Consider the following 22,318-nt stretch of genomic DNA (forward strand, 5'->3'; position numbering starts at 1 on the left):
GCAAGGCTAGGATCAAGACACCAAGGACTCGACAGTGATGTCATTACTATGCGACACGGAAGTAGCACGGCAGAAAGACCCCAAGGATTCGTCGATGATGTGACATCACTGACGAATCCTTGGACATGTCACCGACTCAGCTTTTCTCCGTTGCTGGTAACATCCTGGCAATGTTCGGTTTCACACTCGACGTTGCCTGCATGTACAGTTTGATCACCACACATTGCAGAATGTATTTACACAACACATTTACACCAACATACTTCACACACATCACCTCACACGCACTCTGCCCCCCCCCCCCTTTGTGCACATGTGTACCACCCAGTTCTCAAGCACAAACAGAGAGAGAGGGAGAGAGACGGTGGATCTATATAAATAATATACATATGGATATTAAATGGATATTTATATATATTCTACATATACATGTTATTTAGTATTACACACGAGAAAGACGGTGGATCTATATAAATAAGATGCATATGAATATGCCTATTATATGGCTATTTATATATATTCCATATATTTTATTATATATAAATATATTACAATTATTATTTCAACAAACTGTTAGATATCATCATATTAGACATTACAATAATATGTATTATTATGTATATTATATCTTATGCTATAATAAATATTATATTACTGATGTTATATATTATATTATTATATATTATTACATATAATAATACATTATTATATCAAAATGTTATATGCTGTATTACAGTACATAACACATATTTAACATATACATTATATCTACAATACAAATATACATACTATTATGACATATGAATTCATACATATTTAAATATATCTTTACAATTTATATAATAGACACATGAGCCATAAATGAGCCAGTCTTTACAATGGCTCTGTGAAAGGGGTTCGCCATGTTTTCATTTGTATCCCACGATTTTGTTGGCTAGGGGGCTAGGGGGCAGGGCGCCCGTAGGGCGCCCTGACTTCTAGTATATATATACAAAAGAGGAAAATGAAGGAGGGGGGGGAGGAGGGGGGGGGGGTAGGGGGGGGTAGGTTAAGACTTAGACAGGGGCCATTTTCGAATTGCAGCCTCCTGAAGGTGTATCTTTAGGGCAGTTTTGAAAGTGAGTAGGGTTTTACACTCCTTTACTCCTTTTGGTAGGGCATTCCACATTTTTGTTGAATAGCATGAGAACGAGTTCATACCCTTAGTTGAGCCAAATCTGGGTTGAACATGATCCGTGGAGCTGCCTCTGGTGTTATGATCATGGACTGCATTAACAGTTATGGGTTATTTAAGCTCACCTCAAGTCTCTGTTCATTCTCTGCTGTCATTTGTCCCCTGGTCTGTTGGTATGCAACGGTTTCTCCCACCACCACCCCAGCACCACCAGTGGGCTCTGCTATTGGTTCTGTTCCCCTTGGGGGGTTGTTATGTTATGGTATATCTATCTCCCTGCTCTTAATGGTTAATGATGGCTGTATGATTGCGTTGAGCAGGGAGAATTTTTTTTTGCAGAGCCTGAACGCCAAGATAAATTATTATATGCACACTTGTATTCACATTCATAATAAATATTGTTCAAATTATTCGTGAGTTATCTGACTGAACTGTATTTATTTTTAACCAAATAAATATTTTATCTGCATTTTGATATATGATAATATGCAGAATACTTACCATGCTGATGTTGTGTCTGACTTCACCTGTATGGAAGATGGTTTGAAGTTGTGATCAGGTCCTTTTTTATACCTGTGTTAAAAAGGAGGATGTAGGTATATATATACCGTATATAGGAGGATGTACTGTGAGTGTGTGGGCGAAGACATTTCTGCTGCATGGGATCATGAATAGCTTTGTAAAGGTCAAATAATTTCCAATTAGGCTGTCGAAACATGAGTTCAAACTTATCAGCTAAAATATGTAGGAAGTATTGCAGTGAGTGACTTGTTTGAATTACAGTGGACATAATCTCTCAAGAACAGATTCTAGACATAGAACAAACAGCAGAGGTCGCTGTTTTTCATTTTCAGTTGGCGATGGGTTCCCAGATTGCAGTGGACATAACAAGTTGTACACCCTTGATTGGCAGGTGTTTGTGATGTAAAAAAGAAGGAACAAAGATAAATCATTTCAGAACATAATACTCCATAGCCTAGACAGATGAAGAATATGGGAGATTGTTGTCATATTAAGGGAGCAACCAGTATTTGCCAGAAATTCCTGCAGCTTAATGTTGCTGGAGGCCTCTTGACAACCTCCCTGACCATTTCCCTCTGTCTTTTCATCAATTTTGGAGGGACATCCTGTACTTGGTAATGTCACTGCTGTGCCAATTCTTCTCTGCTTGTTGATGATTTATCTTGGTTTTGTTTTATTTTACATCACAATACTGTTTTAATAGAGGTGTGGTTAGGCCTCACTGTATGAGGACAAATCCACACCAACACACATAACAATGATCCTGGACAGTTAGCTGATTACATGGTCTTTCCAGGACCACAATGGAAACGAGCCCCTAGGGCTTATTGTGTTATCCTTTTAACAATCATTGTAAAATCATACCACTGTACTGTTTACAAACTGTTAATAAAGTATTCAATCAATCAATCAATCAATCAATCAATCAATCAATCAATCAATCAATCAATCAATCAATCAATTCTACCAAGGCCAGAAACAGACCTTAATCTAGGATGTAATAATAATTCATATATTAATAACAATCTCTACATTAGCAATGAAGAGGAGACAGATGTTGATGGTCTCTGGTCATCATCATCTGTTTTTACGCCCAGAGACTCCTGTCCAGGACAGGCTTGAGACACGCCTCCTGCAGGAGACCTGGCTCAGATCTGAACCCATTTGATTTGGCGTCAGGAACCCATTGCGACCGCATGCCCTTGCTGACGTCAACCCCAGACATACAAACACCCCCCATCCTTCTTCCACTAGGCTCAACATAATGACGACATTGTTGTGATCATTTAATTTCTTATTTATAATTATGAGGTGTGTTTTAATAGATTTCATATCAAGTCCGCAGCTTGGTATTTTTCCATTTACGATCCAAGTTCTCTTTCAAATCCTTACATTTTCCCCATTTCTATTCATAACACTTATGAATAAACTATGAATGTATATTATGAACACATGAAAGGTCCTCCCATTAGGCTTGTTTAAAAAAAGTTATGTTCTCTCATTTTATTAGACTTATTAGACGTTTTAGATTTTTTCGTAGTACTGAATTGAGCTGATTTTGTTAATTGTAGCTCTACTACATCAGAGATTGGGGGTCAATGTGGTTGTAAAGAGTGTAGCACTTTGTTGGGAGTGAGCCAGCTGGTTTTGTTGTTTGATGGTGGTTTTGCTGGTTTTGAGAGTGCTTTATTTGCACTCTCAGCTGTATCAACAATGGAATAGCCCAGTACCAGTCACCTGTCTCATCATTGGATTATTCCAATTATGCCTCACAGTGAGACAAAAACTTAATATTTTAGTTTTTCTTTATTACATGAAAACTGTGGCATTGTTCATTTTGATACATTTCCGTTTTGGCTCAACAAGCCATAACATGGTTTGTTGAGCCACACTTACACTCAATTTGATTTATTCATTGTCATTATTGTGATTAACACCCCTTTTCCTTCTTCACCTACAGTAAATGTGAATTCACCCTCATGCAACACAGGTTTGCACAACTCATTAAATTAAATGACTGTTCTATCAAATCTCATAATGACATCCATCATGTTTGTGTGTTCATAATCTTTAATGCCTATATCCCTGCTCAAAGAAATAAGCTTTCACAATTTCCCCAAAACCTGTCCATGTAGCGATCGATTGATTGATTGATTGAATACTTTATTTAGAAGTTTGCAGAGAAAAAAGGACATGGAAGTACAGTTCACAATACAAGGTCAAGTAAATAGGATTGAAAAGCCCAGAAAAGCCGCACTGGCTTGTTTCAAATGGGGTACTCATGGACCCTTAAAAGCAGTGAGGTAGTGGTTTTATGTTTGAAATTACATTTGCTAGATGGTTCAAAATGTCAATGATGGTAGAAAATCTATTCAAAAAAATCCTGGCAACAAGATGATCCTGTGTATTGGCTCAAGAGGTGTGTACTGTACTGTAATCCCAATTAGTCACAATGCGGGGCATTTTGCTCAATCTCCCTGAGTCTTTTTTCTAGTCTGTCTGCCAGTGAGTTGAGCTTTGAAGTCCTCAGCATCTCAGGGATTCTCTTCAGCTGTTCCTCTGGTGCCTGAGTCAACCGCGCTCTGATATGAGTCAGCAGAGGACCACGTTCACTGGGCAGAGACACATTCTCCTCCCCAGCCAGCTGTGCATACCTGTTGGAGGGTAGGAGAAAGTTTACAAATATAGTGTGTACATCTGTTTAAGTGTATTTATGAATGGAGAGGAACCGAGGCGTGGTGATCAAGGAGAATAAGGGAGGCCATGGAGACGAGAGAAGATGAGATGGGATAACAAAGTAGATCAAGCAAGGGGGAAGGGAAGGAAGCAGACAGACATGTAATATGATGATACAAGCATGTAAAGAAGGTTAGAGCAGGAGATAGCAGGGGAGGGGAAAGTAGCTTAATGGTGAAGAAAATATTAGTGGAAGGAAGATTAACAGAGCAATTAATTATTAGATGTCTACACACAATGACCGTGATGGACAGCAATGTGAAATGCAGGCAGTGCGTGCTTTAAAGAACATCACAGATTGCCTATTTAAAATTGTGACTTAAAAATTGAATGTCAGAGATTTTAAAAGTTATATGTACTGGTTCATACCTGGAGATAAACGCCTTCATCTTCACCACACGCATCCTGTGGAGAGCAAAGAATGCTGGGAGGAATGTCCTGAGCATCTTCACCCTACCTGGAGAGGAAAGGATCAAGCAAAAATAAGTAAGCCTGGGCTACTGAATGGTGGGTTGCTCTTTTTTTCAAGCAGAGGTGGTCAGACCAGTGGTGTAAAGTAACTAAGTACATTTACTCTGTACTGTACTTAAGTACAATTCTGAGGTATTTTTTACTTTACTGGAATATTTCCAATTTTCAGTGCTTTTACTTCTACTCAACTACATCTCAGAGGTGAATATTGTACTTTTACTCCACTACAGTTATTGTGTGTTTAGGTGTGCAAGGAGAGACAGCTGGTAAAGCAGCAGTGTAACAGCACACATGACCAGCTCTGGGAGTGTGCTCCAGGTTTCCATCTAGTGGTGGAGTTCTGCATCAAACACAGCACCTGTCCACCTGAGCATGGAGTGCTACATCGAGGTAAGATTACTATTAGCTTCAACAGTTACATTAACATTATGTAGAATTGTTCATGTATATCCAAATAAACAAAAAAAATACCTTTTTGGATTAGAGTGGCGTAGAGTGTAGTGTCAAAGTCAATGAACTGTTCTGATTACACAATATTGTGTTTTTAATTTTGTAAGTGTGTAGGGGGGGGGGGGGGGATCAAGGTCAATACCCACCTCCATCTCTATGATCCTTGCAGGAGCCACACACTGTATCATGTAAATTGGAACCTCGGAGGAGAACGGTTTGGCCACTGGGGGCGCATTCCTTATGTTTTACGCAAGACTCTATGGCAGAAGACGAGTCTGAGAAGTAGCCGTCGACGCACATTTCACACGCAGTGTCTGTTGTTGCTGAACCTGTGAGGAGAAACATACTTCTGGTCTTTATGTATTTACATTTTTTGCATCAGTGTCTGTTGTTGCTGTACCTGTGAGAAGAAACACAGTTCTTGTCTTTATGTAGACATTAATATATATTTTATGGACTCTACTGCGCCCTCTACAGATCTGGTCAATATAAATTACCATTGACCAGATCTGTAGAGGGCGCAGTGGAGTAAATCAAATAATTTCCGTCTGGCGGACATATTTTATTTTCTGCCCAAAAAGTGTATTATACAGAGAAGGTGGGATCCTGAGACGTTTACCGCCACGGAAATAGTCTTTCAACGACACAAAACAGCCTTTGTTTCGGTGAGTAGTGAAATAGTTTTGTTTATTTTTTACTAAAGCCATGCGTAAGTAGACAATTTGCCATGCTTAATTTTGAATTCAGCAAGGTACTGTAAAATATTTTTCATCATTGATCAATTTAGCAGTGGTGGAAAAAATACCCAATTGTTTTACTTAAGTAAAAGTATCAATATTGCAGTGTAAACAGCTACTCTGTTACAAGTAAAAGTCCGGAATTAAAAATGTACTTGAGTAAAAGTACAAAAGTATTGCTAGAAAACAATTACGTACCAAAAGTAGAGAGTACTCATTATGCAGAATGTTCCATTTCACAAGTTTTCAAATGTCTAAAATGTATAAAAAATATCTTTAAAATAGCACTACAATTAAGCTCACAACAACAATGGGTTGCACTTGTACATGTACTTAGTTACTTTCCATCACTGAAAATACATTTCTCCAATTGATCAATTTAGATTCTAAATATACATTCTAAAATTTAGATTGTACAGGTCACACATGTAGGCAGTGGTGTAAAGTAACTCAGGACATTTACTCAAGGTAAATACTCGAGGTATTTTTTACTTTACTGGAGTATTTCCAATTTTCAGTACTTTTACTTCTACTCCACTACATCTCAAAGGAAAATATTATACTTTTCACTCCACTACAATTATTTGAAAACTTGTTACTTTGTAGATTTTGATTATTATTACAAACATGCATTACCCACTTAAGCTATTTGAAAATAGCAGATCTACAAGCTCACAACGTGTTGTGAGCTTGTAGATCTGCTATTTTCAAAGCATTTTTATACATTTGGAAACTTGGGGAAAGAGACATTTTGCAAAATGAATACATTTACTTTCAGTACTTAAGTATATTTTAATGCTAATACTTTTGTACAAAAGCAAATTTTTAATACTGGACTTTTATTTGTAACAGAGTATTTCTACATTGTGGTATTGGGTACTTTTACTTAAGCACAAAATGTGAGTACTTCTTCCACCACTGACATTCACATCATTCACACACACATATATATATATACGGCTATACCTTTGGTTTTAACGCCATCTCCCAGGCCGCACTCTGAGTGCTGCTGACAGAAGTCGTGGTCAAGGTAATAGCCCTCCTTGCAGCGACACACCCGGTTGTTGACGGGTGAGCACTCACGTTCCACCTCTCGATGACCTCCACAGAATCTGTTACAGTAGAGACAGCGGGGCATGTAGTTCCAGAGCTCAGTGTAATGGTTATCCGCACATGGGACGCACTCAGTCTCCACGGTCGTGGTGCAGTGCGCGGTCATGTGCGTGCCAGGTCGACACTGGGAGCAGTTGAGGAGTTCTCCTGACCCCGGGTCACGATGTTGGTAGGTTGGGGTCTCCATTGAGGCTACTAGGCAGGTATGATGACCCAAGAGCAGGAACAGTGCCGTTAAGAGAAGCTATTATGTGTGGAAGGAAATAATCAATAACAGAGAGAGAAAGTTTGTACAGAAATAGAGACTAGAGTACACTACACACACACACCCACACACACACCCACACACACACGCAGGCAGGCACGCACGCACGCACGCACACACACACACGCACGCACGCACGCACGCACGCACTCACACACACACACACACTCACATTTATTTGAATATTCATTAAGATAAGGGGATTGAATCAATCGTGTGTGTGTGTGTGTGTGTGTGTGTGTGTGTGTGTGTGTGTGTGTGTGTGTGTGTGTGTGTGTGTGTGTGTGTGTGTGTGTGTGTGTGTGTGCGTGTGCGTGTGTGTATTTGTGTGTGTTTTAGTTTAGGCATAATGTTGCACAGGTTTTGCAGAACTCAGAACTATTCACCTGTTGAAATAACTACAACTATGTATTTATTTTTTACCAAATAAATATGGCAATTATATCTGCATTTTGATATATAATCTACTGAGATAATATGCAGAATACTTACCATGCTGATGTTGTGTCTGACTTCACCTGTATGGAAGATGGTTTGAAGTTGTGATCAGGTCCTTTTTTATACCTGTGTTAAAAAGGAGGATGTAGGTATATATATACCGTATATAGGAGGATGTACTGTGAGTGTGTGGGCGAAGACATTTCTGCTGCATGGGCTATAATATACAGTATACACGTGTCATGAATAGCTTTGTAAAGGTCAAATAATTTCCAATTAGGCTGTCGAAAATTTCGTTCGAACTTATCAGTTGACTTATCAATATGTAGGAAGTATTGCAGTGAGTGACTCCTTTGAATTACAGTGGACATAAAAAGTGGTACACCCTTGTTAAAATGGCAGGTGTTTGTGATCTAAAAAGAAGATAAATAATTTCAGAATATAATACTCCATAGCCCAGACAGATGAAGAATATGAGACATTGTTGTCACATTAACGGAGCAACCAGTATTTGCCAGAAATTCCTGCAGCTTAATGTTGCTGGAGGCCTCTTGACAACCTCCCTGACCATTTCCCTCTGTGTCTTTTCATCAATTTTGGAGGGACATCCTGTACTTGGTGATGTCACTGCTGTGCCAATTCTTCTCTGCTGAGCACTTTTTCGATGTGTAGACTTCTTATATCCACTGTATGAGGACAAATCCACACCAGCACACATAACAGTGATCCGGGGCAGTTAGCTGATTATATGTTTTTTCCAGGACCACAATGGAAACAAGCCCCTAGGGCTTTTTATATTATTCTTTTAACAATAATTGTAAAATCATACCACCGTACTGTTTACAAACTGTTAATAAAGTATTCACTCAATCAAAATCAATCAATTCTACCAAGGCCAGAAACAGGAGTCAAGACCTTAATCTGGGATGTAATAATAATTCATATATTAATTACAATCTCTACCTACACAGTGAAGAGGAGACAGGTGTTGACGGTCTCTGGTCATCATCATCTGTTTTTATGCCCGGAGACTCCTGTCCAAGACAGGCTTGAGACGCGCCTCCTGCAGGAGACCTGGCTCAGATCTGAACCCATTTGATTTGGCGTCAGGAACTGTTTGCAACTTATATCCTTTTAAGCTTTAGTTATTAAGAGCATATGTGTGTGTCTTCACTACTATTGTTTCATTGTTGTTCATATATACACCCAAAGAAAATACATTATTACCCTATGAAATCATTATAGCCCTGTTAGTATTATATTCTTAGAAGTACAGTTATTGTGATAAATGTAATCTATTCGCATAGCGGAACTCTGTGTGTTATCTCCCAGTAGACAAAATTCACTCCCATTCCGGGCCGACACTGTGAGAGAGAGGAGGATTACACTTTGTAGGGAGGATGTGCATTCCGCAGGTGACTGGACTCGTGGGAGGTGGCTGGACCCGTGGGATCCAAGGTCATGATTCAGCTAGCAAATCAGCGCAGGGATGAGGCCAATCTGCACGCCCTGATGAAGAACTATGGTGGACCAACATATGGAGCTATATAAAATACTATAGAGGAAATTCCATGTAGAAAGCAATACAACAATTTCAGCTTAATCATTGTGAAGTAACATGCTCTGAAATCTGGTGCTTGATGGCATCTCCTATTAGCCTCAGCTCCACTGATTGTAGTTGCAGATTAACTACCCCAAATCAATGAGACAAGTCTATATTGTATGCAGTACAATATAGACTGGGTTTTAATATTAAATTATATTATTTGAATGATTACAACATGCAATGTACAGGGAACTTGAAACAAACTTTAAGGTTATTCATTTTCAAGATGAAGATTATTACTTTTTTGAATAGTTTTATCTGAGATGGTTGAAAGATATTTCATCAAATAAAAACAGCATGCATTTAATTCTTACCGGAACCTGACCAAAAAGTTGCCAAAAAGTTTCCCTCAACCTCAGACAAACATGACCTACGATAGTATGCAACAGTTTCAGTTAACATTTCTCCTTACATAGATTATAGCTGAGTGCTGTTACCAATGCATGATGTTCAAATTGAACAGGTTGATGGCAAATGTATAGTTTTATGAATATTTCAGAATCCAATTATGTGGTAATCTATTTTGTCTCCCTCACTAGAGTTGCCTTTTGATTATTCAAGCGGAAGTATATATGTATTTAACAAGTTGATTTTGACATTAATGTTCACATAGTACAAGAGCTTAAAAAAGGAACACTTAAGACCCATACATTTAATAATAAAGTGATCAAAGCAAATATAAAACAGATATCATTTAATGAACTTGCATCATTCAGAATCAGTTTTTGATAAAATAATAAAACAAGCTTTTGCATATTAAACCTTTCTTTTTTTTTACAGAAAACAATTGCACTACTTTGTATTATTTATAAAAGCTTACATAAACAAATCTACTGAGATTTACTTGTCAGCAGTCCAGAACAAACAATCAAATCAATAAACAAACTAAAACAATTGAATATTTCTTTATGAAACCAAATCCTTCCTCTCAAGCAGCGAGAAAGCAAAGACCCATGCCCTTTGCACAGAACAGTGTACTTTGCACATTTTGAGCATGAAACTTTTTTTGTTTATTTCTTTTAGAGTTTTTGCGTTTATTTTTTTGTTGGACTACCCAGCTGTGTGTAAATTAGATTACTTTTGTTAGGATGGGTATAAATAGGATTGTGTTGATACCTAATACTATATTGATACTCAAAACGAATTATTATAAGGGAAAAATGTCTGGTAGTGTTAGTTGCTGTGTCAATATCCCAAATAAAATGTACAGTACATTAGGGAGGCTCCCCTTTTAGGGTTAGGGTTTAGGTTTGGCCACTTCCATGTTAAATTCTGCACAGGTTGTCAAAAGAAAGCGATTTAAGCAATTCTTTCAGAGCGAAATATAAATTTGCCTCCCCATTTTTACTACAGACATCCACTGGAACATGTCAGTACCTTCATATACAATGTTGGAAAATAGGTAAAAAATAAATAATAATAATACATGCATTCATTGCTGTGATTGGATCGGATGAGACACATGAAGGGAGGGAGTGCTTGTTTTGGTTCATGTTCATATTCCGTCCACGATAGCTTGCCAACATGAACGGTTTGCTCATCGACACAAGACCGTTGACCGTTGACCGTTGACCACTGAGCACGGGCACTCGCTTGCCTTCTGGCCCGGTAGGACGCCTCATGAGGCTCAAGGCCTCACTGTTGGCGCGCCTGCCTTCTAGTGGTTTAAAAAAAAAAAAACATGCATTTGTTGTAAAACCTTGCACATACGTAGGACATTGAGTGAACCAAAACAAATGCTCCCCGAAACAACTGGTTTGGCAATTGCTAGGACATATTTCTATAAGTAGGATGTGGAATGAAGTGGATATAAAAAGGGATCACATCTGATCAAACTCCAAGTATCCCACTGTTGCCTAAAGGTATTAGTGGGAAAGGTAAATAGATAACAGATAATTAGATATTTGAAAACAAAAAAACATACGGTAGTTAGCCATCAATCTATGTAGACCTAACTTGTGCCTTTATTTGTAACAAGCAGTAAACAGTACTTAAACAGCTAGTGAGGTCATGAAATAGAATAGAATGGGGCCTTTATCGACCTACAAAACTAAACTGGAAGAGATAATTAAAGGAGTGGTTCACCCCCCCCAAAAAAAATCGTATTTTCTATCAATAACACACCCCATGAAGACTTGAATTCATGGAAATGTATTTGTTTTTGTTGCATTCTTGAGCCAATTATTTGATGACCGGCAGAGTCAATTGTGTCTCCTATTGAGTCTCCTACTGTCCGATGACCCGGTCATCGAATTATTGGTTTAGGAATTTTTGGGGTGAACTACTCCTTTAAAAGTTTGAACACGTTAGGTTAAAATAATTATGCTAGGCTTTATAATTACATCCCACCACTTATTGATGAATCTAGGTGATGGGAAGCAGTGTGCAATTGCTAGTGTGCATCATTCCCCCTGCGCTTTCAACGCTGCCTGTGGACAGAAAATTATGCAGAATACTTACCATGCTGATGTTATGCCTGTCTTCACCTGTAGAGAAGGTTTGGTGGTTGTGGCAGTATAGCTCAGGCCGTCTGGGAATCAGATGGTCGGGGTCCTCGGTTTGATCCTCGGCTTTTCCAGGCTTTGTGTTGCCTGGTTAAGTTCCCCTGAGCACTCCTGTCCCGTCTGCTTAATTTCAGCTAGCCACTGCCACTACTCCCCTTACAAATCCCCCTGAAGTTACAGTAGGGGGTATAATATATCATGAATAGCTTTGTAAAGGTCCAACCAATTTTGACTTAGGATATCTGGCCAAAATAAACAAAGCGCACACATTGAAGCAATAAAATCGGAGGTTTCTGGTGCTGAGGTCAGAGGCATAGTCTTACAAAAGAGAAATAAAGTCTGCACACTGGATAATGTTCTACAACTGATTGCATGCACTACCATCAAGGTGATGTTTTGTGCATACAAGCTCTTCCTCAGACCAGTCTGAGGAAGAGCGAGTCCATCTCCTGTGCACAGCTCTTCTTCTTCAGATCACCCCGCAGATTTTCAACACATTTCAATTGTTCATTATTTGGATGTATACTTTAGGTCATTTTCATGCTCAAGGTTAAATTCCTCTTCATCAACTTTTTAACAGACACCTGAAGGTTTGACAGCAAACTTGACTGGTATTTGGTGCTATTCATAATTCCCTCCACCTTGACTAAAGCCCCAGTTCCGGCTTAAGAAAAGCCACCCCAAACATGATGCTGCCACCACCATGCTTCACCTACAACAATTACAGCTTCTTAATCACTGTGAAGTAACTTTATGACATCTCCTATTAACCTCGGCTCAATTGATTGTGTTTGCAGATGAACCCCCAACTCAATGCGATAACAGAGGTCCCATTTCAGTACAATATAGACTGGGTTTTAATATTTATAAAAAATATTTATTTAATGAATAATTACAACATGCAATTTAACAGGGAAATTGTAACGAACTTAAAGGTTTTTCATTTTCATATCCAAATGATTTCATCTGAGATTGTTGAAAGAACATTTTCTGAACAGTCATTTCTCCCTACCCACATTAACCTCATCAATGAAAAGCATATACAACATGTAATTCTTACCAGAAACTGACTGTCAAAAATGTTCCCTCAACCTACGATAGTATGCTATGCGATAGTTTCAGATAAGAATTCTCCTTTATATATTATAGCTGAGAACTGTTACCAGTGCATGATATTCTTATTCAAATTCAACTGACATTGCAAATGCTCAGTGCATAATGGATATTTCAGAATCCAAATATGTGGTAATCTATTTTGTCTCCCCCTAGAGTTGCCTATTGATTATTTAAGTGGAAACAATATGTATTTAACAAACTGATTTTAATCAAATCATTTGACATTAATATTCACATATTACAAGAGCTTAAAAAAGGAACACTCAAGCATATATACAATAAAGACCCATACATTGAATAATATAAAAGTGATAAAAAACCAAATATAAAACAAATTAAATGCAGCATTCTGAATCCAGTTTTTGATAAAATAATAAAACAAGCTTTTGCATATTCAGTAAGTAAAACTTTTTTTTAAATAGAAAACAATTGCACTCCTTTGTACATTCATAAAAGCTGACATAACAAAAAAATATCTGATGAGCTTTACATGTCAGCAGTCCAGAACAAACAATCAAACCAACAAACAAACAAAGGAAAACAATAGAAAAATATTTCATTATGAAACCAAATCCTTCTTCTCAAACAGTGAGAAACCAACAACACAACATCTGCATGCCGGTTGCCCATAAAATAGTGTACTATGTACATTTTAAATAGTTTTCATTTTTCACAGACTCTGGTCAAACAGTTCCCATGAAACCTTTTTCGTTTCTTTTTTTTTTTTAGTTTTTGTTGAAATTTTAGTTTTAGTTTTTGCGTGCCAGGATCTGGCTGTGTAATTACATTTTACTGTAGGACTCCTTAGATTCACTCCTCAAAACACATCTCTCTCATACTGACCATATTCACACAGCAGACATTTTGCTCTTATGTGATACTTGGGTCACCGTGTGATTATGGTCAATTATTGGTCTCTATAAGCATGATGTGGAATGGCGTGGATATGAAAAGGGGTCACATCAGATCTCTTCTGCTACAGCAAACTCCATGTATTTCAATGTATACCATGGTTATCTCAAGGGTATGAGTGGAAAATGTAAGAGTGAAACAAGAACTCACATTCCACCAGCTCTTGTTTAATTTGACCCCCTGCCAATCAGTGTCATAGTTTGATGGCATCTGATATTTAAATTAATCAAAAGATGAACGTGTGTGTGTGTGTGTGTGTGTGTGTGTGTGTGTGTGTGTGTGTGTGTGTGTGTGTGTGTGTGTGTGTGTGTGTGTGTGTGTGCGCGCGCGCGTTGTGCTTATCTGAACCTCTATGTCTTCTGAGCCCTATTCATTGTGGGGCTTATGAGCCTTAAAACACGAGTCGTCCTGTAGCATGCTAACAAACTTTGTCTCATACATCTTGCGCGCCGAGGTGGTTCCTATGACACGGCTGATCTTCTTCAGGGCTTTTAGCAGAGAGCGCGGCGCCTCCTGGCTTCGCAGAACCCTCAGACTGTGAGATAGACCTTTGACTAAGTCCAGGTCATAGTTCAGCGTCTTCCACAGATGGAGGACCTGCAGGATGTGCTGCTGGGGCCTACAGGAGGAGACCATGGACCGAACATCCTCCTGGCGAACTCTGATCCCCGGCAAGCTATCAGTGAGCTTCAGGAGGTCGTCCAGGGTCAGGTTTTTCAGGCCAGCACAACGGGAGACCTTCCTCTCGCAGTGATTCACACCTGGAAGGGATGGCACAACACAACACATACATGAGTAAATGGTTGTGTAAAAACAGTGTACACAACCAGATGAATGATTCTCTCCCCTGCAGCCCTCCTGACCTCGGATAATATCGTACAGCTTGTCTTGGTCTTTGTTCTGTTCTCTCCACAGCCGGAGCAGCTGGAGGACCTGTTGCTGGGGAGTACAGGCCTTCTTCAACCTCTCCAGGTTCTTAAGCTCCACCCGACGCCCTGGAAGACTCTCCAACAGTCTCTCCAGGGGCACCGAAGACAGGTGCAGAGAGGCTAGAGACTGGAAGACAGCCTCCTCGCATAAGGTCACATCTGGGATGAGGAGGAAGGGAGACAGAGAGGGAGACATACACACGTTTTAAACATAAAGATAAAGATGATGGTAAAGATGAGAAAATCTAGGACTTCCGGTACAGGCTAGAGGATGGTGGGCATGGTTTTGTCTATCGGGTTATTGGCTGCCTTTTTCACACATGACTATTTGCAGGACCAACATGTGAGTGTGCAAAGTGGCAAATGAAAAAAAGTTAAATAACCTGTTCTGGAAACTGAAGTTCCTATTGTACATCTCACCCTCTAATACTGAATAAAGTCAGTTATCAGAGGGAAACAATTGTAAAAGAAAGAAAGAAAGAAAGAAAAATTATAAAATTGTATTAATAAAATAATAAGGTGAATTAATCTCAGCTAAATAATATTCATGATGTTGTGTCCCAGATCTTGATCTTGGCTCACACCTCTCGTTTTGGAGAACGGAATAAGAGGGTGGGGGGTGTTGAAGGATTACTCACAGCTGTTTATCCGAACCAGTTTTCTGGTAATATGACTGGAGTACATTTGGTGGAGCACAGGTGGTGTTTAGAACAGCACTGATTACATGGTTCTATCTCTATGGAGCCCCATCTGCAATTGATTCGTGTGTGTGTGTGTGTGTGTGTGTGTGTGTGTGTGTGTGTGTGTGTGTGTGTGTGTGTGTGTGTGTGTGTGTGTGTGTGTGTGTGTGTGTGTGTGTGTGTGCCTTTTGTAACTATAGGCCATAGACAGTACATAAAGGACTTCCTCTCTGTGTGTTCCCTATAGACAGCAAAACTGATTCACGGCGATAAGTCAAACACATTTAGATCTCTTTGTGGTCTCTCTGGTTCCGCCTGGTCTCAACTGAACTGAACTGAACCATATTTATTGAGCAGAGCTATACAGAGCCATGGATGTGGGTGTCAACAAAACAGTTACATTTCCATGGGAATAATGTGGATGTTATGATTCTCTCAAAATGTCATCGTACTAGAACAGACGGCAGCCACACCAAGAACGAGAACTGGACAAGCATGCTAGGCTGTAAAGTCATTTGAGCTACACTCAACTCAGTCAGCCAATTATTAATAAAACTGCAGTGCTGACCAATGGTTGGTCGAAGCTGGGCACTGTCAACACAAGTCAAAGATGTTGAAATACTGTTAACATGCAATTAGCCTTCTCTTACAACCACAACCTGTCATCTCACTTTTTTTGTTTTGGTTTTTCAAACCATGATATTGAACATTATACGTTAGTGTTCTTAGAGCTATTGACGTGTAGTTTTGTGGCTACATACAGAGACATAATACATTATGAACAAATGTTTCCTGAAACCCATCGCGCCGCAGTAACAGTGCCAACTGCAATTCTAGTGTGAAAAGAATATGACGCTATTTCTCTGATGTCAGTATAATCCAAGTGTGGCTTTGTTTATAATTAACGTTGTCATCCCAGTGGTTTCGCCAAATCACGCTCTCACTCGGGATCCCCGACTGCTTTCAATTTGACAGTTTTGTTTGAAACTGTGAAAAAAAAACTGTCTGTTAAACAGTCCCAGAATGTGTCGCAGACTGTGGTTGTGTAGACCCACTGGAAGAGAATTTATGAATGAAGGTTAGAAAACATCACCCACCCTGAGGCATAAGGCCTATTCTGTTGTTATTCTGTTCAGGTGTGTGTGTGTGTGTGTGTGTGTGTGTGTGTGTGTGTGTGTGTGTGTGTGTGTGTGTGTGTGTGTGTGTGTGTGTGTGTGTGTGTGTGTGTGTGTGTGTGTGTGTGTGTGTGTGTGTGTGTGTGTGTGTGTGCGCGCGCGCGCGCATGCCATATTGTGTGTGTGGTCTGTATCTGTGTGTGTCTACAGTGCTATAGTGACCCCAATTTGTAAGGCTACAAGAATTCAGGACCATATTTGAGGCTTTCCCTCTTAAATTGATTGTCAGCATCTGCCTAATTATTCTGAGTAACAAAGGCTAAGCTGCTTGTCTCGTGTCTCAGTGCAGTTTGACTCAGTTTCCTCTGTCTAATTGTTGTTTAAGGATGTCAGTTAGAATGTAATTGATTCATCATGGGCCATTATGACAGTTGTACCACAGACATCCGATTCAACCCTGTTAACTCTTCTCCCTCTCATTCTCTCTACCTCACTCTCATTTTCCTTTGCAGACATGAAAGAATCTGAGAAAGAACGGAATCTGAACAAGAATGTAACCGAGGAAATTCCCTGTCTTTGGTGACAGAAAAATGGCCACATGTCTGAAATACTCCAATACTTTTTTGTTTCTAAGTTGTTGACAGTTGAGCTTTGGCTGAGCACACGGCTGTGTGTGTGTGTGTGTGTGTGTGTGTGTGTGTGTGTGTGTGTGTGTGTGTGTGTGTGTGTGTGTGTGTGTGTGTGTGTGTGTGTGTGTGTGTGTGTGTGTGTGTGGTGTGTGTGTGTGTGTGTGTGTGTGTGTGTGTGTGTGTGTGTGTGTGTGTGTGTGTGTGCAAGCATGCAGTTACTCACACTTGCACATAATGCAATGCATGCACTGAATACTACATTTCTACGCGGTGCTGTCTATGGTCTGTATATTACAGTACAGTACCGTGGCCATTGGTAGGAATCTATCCATGCTGAATGTATCCTGCATTAACACTACAATACAGTGCTACAAAACAATTCTCTTGAGGTGGAGGAGCATGGCAATATTGACAATATAAGGAGTAAAAGTGTCTGCAACTGCTTGTGGAATATGTATGTATGTGATACAGCCAATCCACTGTTGTCTTACCATTGCGGCACGGTGTGTAGTAATGAGAGCACTCTGAGACTTTGCCCTGACTGGCACAATGACTGTCCGTTGTAGCGGTGCCCTGTTTCAGGGTCTTTAGGCCCAAAGACGTACAGTTCCTATGGGGCAAGCATGGCTCCGTTGAGGACCCACCACTGGAGAAATGACCAGGCTGACAACGTTCACACACCGTGTCACTCTCTGGCGTACCTGGAAGAGAATGACGTAATGATTTTATAACTACAAATGAAAATGAAATCAGCGTGAAATCAAAAGGAAATAGGTTCTTCAGAATTACAATGAATATACTTGTGTTGTGACCGATATGTTTTGGTTTATTATAACAATGAGAGAATTCCATTTCAGAACAGCAGCTCACAGAAGCTCATCTTATTTATTTTTCTCTTCTCTTCAATTATATGGCCAATTTTTTCGTTTTCAACTACATTCATATGCACCACAATAGTTGATTATACAAAAATCAGGATCTTGTGGTTTCAACTTGCCAAGTAGACACAAGACATATACAGTAAGACCAGATCATCCATCATTCTGAAACTGATACAATACAGTAAGACAATACTATTCAAAACACCAACGCAAGCGGATCTGTATCAAGCATACCATGACGAGCAATATCGGTACTCTCGTGTGACATAAGCCTGAGCAATGAGTCACATATTCAGTGACGAGCGTATGAGTGGAAAAACAACTTCTTCCATGAAACAGAGCTTTCTAGTTTCTAAGTGTAGTATGACAAAAGTAGACAAATGACAGCGCAGTTCACAGTAGCAAAATGCTACAGGCCACAAACGGTTCTGTCTTCATGTCTGTATACTGTGAGCCTCTTCCACAAGAATGTCTGTCTGTGTACTGTGAGCTTATTCCACTGACCATATGTGAGGTCCCATATTCTGTTCACTGCAAGCTTATTCCTTCATGAGGTCCTATCCAACTAATTATCTTGTGTAGTAGGTGAAGTTTGTCTAGTGTGCAAGATGAACGGCTTGTGCACACACATCCTTGAATGAGGGCTAATGGTTTAAATGAACAGCTAGATGTCTTGTTGAGCACCTAAAGCTGAGCACATAAAGTGCATGAATCTGCCCATTAGATAATGAGATATCTTGTGTACCTCAAGTGACCTGAGGGTGGCATTAGAGGGAAGGTCGTGGTGGGGTCTGCAAATTCAGTATTGGTCATCCTTCGGGGAGCATGAAGGTGCACAACAAATTCCATGACAACCTAACCAGTCCTGACTAAAAATATAATTAGATAGTATGCAGTGCATCCATTGATTGTTATATAAATAAAATAAAACAAAGGTATTTGCTAAATAAAGGTGACTTGAGATTGGGCACAAGGAATCAGTGGTGTAAAAAGTACTCAGATATTTTACTTCAGTATTAATACTGCAATGTAGAAATACTCCGTTACAAGTAAAAGTCTGGAATTCAAGTAAAAGTACAACAGTATTGGTATCAAAATGTACTTAAAGTACCAAAAGTTAAAGTACTCATTATGCAGAAGGTCCCAATTCACAAGTTTTCAAAGGTATAACATTTATTAAAATCCTTTGAAAATAGTAGATCTACAAGCTCACAACGCATTGCTTTGCGACACGTTATGAGCTTGTAGATCGGCTATTTTCAAATGGCCGAAGTATATAGGTGTGAAGGGGTTTGTAACAATAATCAAAATCTACAAAGTTTTCAAATAATTGTTGTGGAGTAAAAGTACAATATTTGCCTCTGAGATGTAGTGGAGTAGATACTCCAGTAAAGTCAAAATACCTCAAATTTGTACTTAAGTACAGTACTTGAGTACATGTACTTAGTAACTTTACACCACCTCTAGGAATCAATGGTAGGCCTATATACAGTAGTAAGACCTTTCTATGCCTTGTCTATGCATGACAGTCCATGCAGTAGAGTGCATGCTATAACCACATCCTTATTTTAATCTTCACAAGGTAGAAGTGAGAATGAGTAGGCGGCACAGTGGTACTGCTTAAATATGATTTAACCTTTGATATGGTTCCATGTTCCATCTATGACACCTGTTTTTGTCAGAGAAGATTTTACTGTAAAATAATTGTATCTATTACCGTATGCAAGGATGTGCTAAGGTAAGAGGAAATGTCCTAAAATATCAACTGACAAGGCATGTATTTGCTTAAAACCATTTCAGCATTTAATGTACTACAATTTCTCAGAAGTTCAGCCAGTCATCATATTTGCACCTTGCTGTTAGAACTAGTTCCAACGTTGTTACTTTAGAGTTCATGTATGCTGGGTCTAAATGCTGTAAAATAAAACTTCAATTAGTAAATATAACAGACTTGTGTTGTAGTTATTGATTAATTCCTTGAATTGTTTGCTCATTTATTCAGCCAAATTGTTGTAACTGTATCATTCAACTCTCCGAATTAATTCCAGCTTTTGTTTTGTTAAAGTTAATTGAAATGCGAACAACTTTATTAATTCCAATGCCAATTAGTTTTGAGCATCAAATACACCAAGGCACTAAAATAATAAACAATAAGTAAAAAAAAGACAGAAAGGAAGAAAGAAAAAGAAACGAACAAGGGAGCATTTCAAATTTGTTATACAGAGGGAATGAAAGATGAATGACGCTTTGATGGCAAAAGAGAAAATTCATTTAAGGCAAAATGCTTGCTGCTTACCGTTAAAGAACCACAATGGAAATAAGCTCAAGTTTTTTTGTGGTTTATCTTTTTGACAGATATGTACAAATAAATGGTCATGTGTATGCACGTTTTGTTAATAACAACTTCCATAAAAATCAATCAATCAATCAATCAATCACAACCGGAAGATTTGTTGGTTGCAGACATAATTCAGGCATCTTTTGTTTCACTCCGATGATCATAGAATGTTTCTCCACTCGTTGCATATTCCATAAGTACAATTAACAACCCCCTTGGTTCATGTGGACATTATTCATGTCTGTCTGTCTGCCCATATCTGGCTATATCTGATGCACAGCCCATATATGGCCATGACACAATACTGTGTGTGTGTGTGTGTGTGTGTGTGTGTGTGTGTGTGTGTGTGTGTGTGTGTGTGTGTGTGTGTGTGTGTGTGTGTGTGTGTGTGCGTGTGCGTGTGTGCGTGCGTGTGCGTGCGTGTGTGCGTGAGAGTGAGTGTGTGAGTGAGCTCCTGCATCAGTCAGTGTACATACTGCATACTAGTGTAGAGTAAGGGCAAAAGGACGCACCCTTGTGGCGAGCCTTTTGACATAGCTAAAGAGTATGACAAACAGGCATTTACAAGGTGCCTCGGCTCTCTGTCAGTCAAGTCAATAACGCCAACATCCACAGTACAAGCTGTCGGGGAAAATTAAAGTCACATAGCAGCCTTCCCATTAAAAGATGCAGCTGAATCGTGTTTAATGCCAATGAAAAGTCTGGAAACAAAAGTCGAGCATGCGCTTGCCTTTTAGTGTTTGTATAGGTTATTAAGTAAAAAAAGCTTTGCATCCTCTACACTTCTCACTCCCCGGTAAAAGCAAATTGCAGTGGATCAAGTTTTCCATCCACAGTTGACTGAACAAGGTTTTTAACAATTATTTAAAAGTATTTCCTTATTAATGATGTTGGTTACAGTCTAGTGACATCTGGAAAATATGTTAATGGTCACCACTAAGCTGGTCAGCACAATATTGCAATGTGCACAAACAAATACGGGCCAGGGACCTTCCTAATATCCCTAAAACATTCCTGCCTGATAACAATATCAAATTCAGACGGGAGAGATTTTCGAAGAAGAGATATTTCCAGAAAAGGCTGCTTGTTTTTCAAAGTTGGAATAAAATTGTCAAAGAATATTCAGGAGACTGACATTGTTTATTCCCTGGATTTCAAGAGGTTTCCTGTCACTGTCACTTTTTCTCTGAGTGGTTGAGGACATGAATTTGATATCTATCCAAGTTGTCTGCAGATTGACGCTACAGTAGTTATGTTCCAGTTATTGTGAAGTATGACAGGACTGTAGGCTAAAACAGGGTTTGTATGTATGTAGGTGGAACAGTTCATTGAACTATTCGAGTCCATTGATTATTTTAAGAAAACACTGGATGTGTTGTGATCTGTGTGGCTTCATTGCTTGCCTTGGTATTTGAAATGGATGTATGGGGTTTACCAAAAAGCCTGAAAACATGCACAAAACTTTCTTGTATAACAAACCTTTTAAACTGATCAAGCTTACTTGTCTTATTTGTCTGTGTAAACACACAACAGTATGGGTGAAAGAAAGCAAGAGACCAAGAGAGGGAAAGAAAGAGAGAGAGAGAGAGAGAGAGAGAGAGAGAGAGAGAGAGAGAGAGAGAGAGAGAGAGAGAGAGAGAGAGAGAGAGAGAGAGAGAGAGAGAGAGAGAGAGACCAAGAGAAGAATAAGAATAGTAAAATA

The 22,318-nt window shown here is 39.2% G+C and overlaps 2 protein-coding genes across 2 annotated transcripts; both read right to left on the bottom strand.

Annotated features, from left to right (window-relative positions):
* Positions 1-3,599: 3,599 nt before the first annotated feature.
* LOC308084253 (tumor necrosis factor receptor superfamily member 6B-like) lies at positions 3,600-8,027 on the bottom strand. Its single transcript, XM_080426810.1, has 5 exons — positions 7,961-8,027; positions 7,057-7,447; positions 5,500-5,682; positions 4,802-4,889; positions 3,600-4,350 (listed from the first exon to the last, which is right to left on the bottom strand). Exons 1-5 carry the CDS (start codon positions 7,961-7,963, stop codon positions 4,140-4,142), a joined length of 876 nt encoding a protein of 291 aa, XP_080282936.1. The 5' UTR covers positions 7,964-8,027; the 3' UTR covers positions 3,600-4,139.
* A 4,896-nt stretch (positions 8,028-12,923) lies between these two features.
* On the bottom strand, positions 12,924-19,091 carry LOC308083590 (tumor necrosis factor receptor superfamily member 11B-like; the record flags this gene model as incomplete). The annotated part of the gene is made up of 4 exons (XM_080425906.1): positions 12,924-14,805; positions 14,908-15,132; positions 17,889-18,098; positions 19,034-19,091. The coding sequence occupies 4 exons, from the start codon at positions 19,089-19,091 to the stop codon at positions 14,411-14,413; spliced, it is 888 nt and encodes a 295-aa protein (XP_080282032.1). The 3' UTR covers positions 12,924-14,410.
* Positions 19,092-22,318: the final 3,227 nt, after the last annotated feature.

The sequence above is a fragment of the Gymnoscopelus braueri genome, assembly GCF_963280865.1.
Source record: "Gymnoscopelus braueri genome assembly, chromosome: 4".
In the NCBI taxonomy this organism is placed as follows: domain Eukaryota; kingdom Metazoa; phylum Chordata; class Actinopteri; order Myctophiformes; family Myctophidae; genus Gymnoscopelus; species Gymnoscopelus braueri.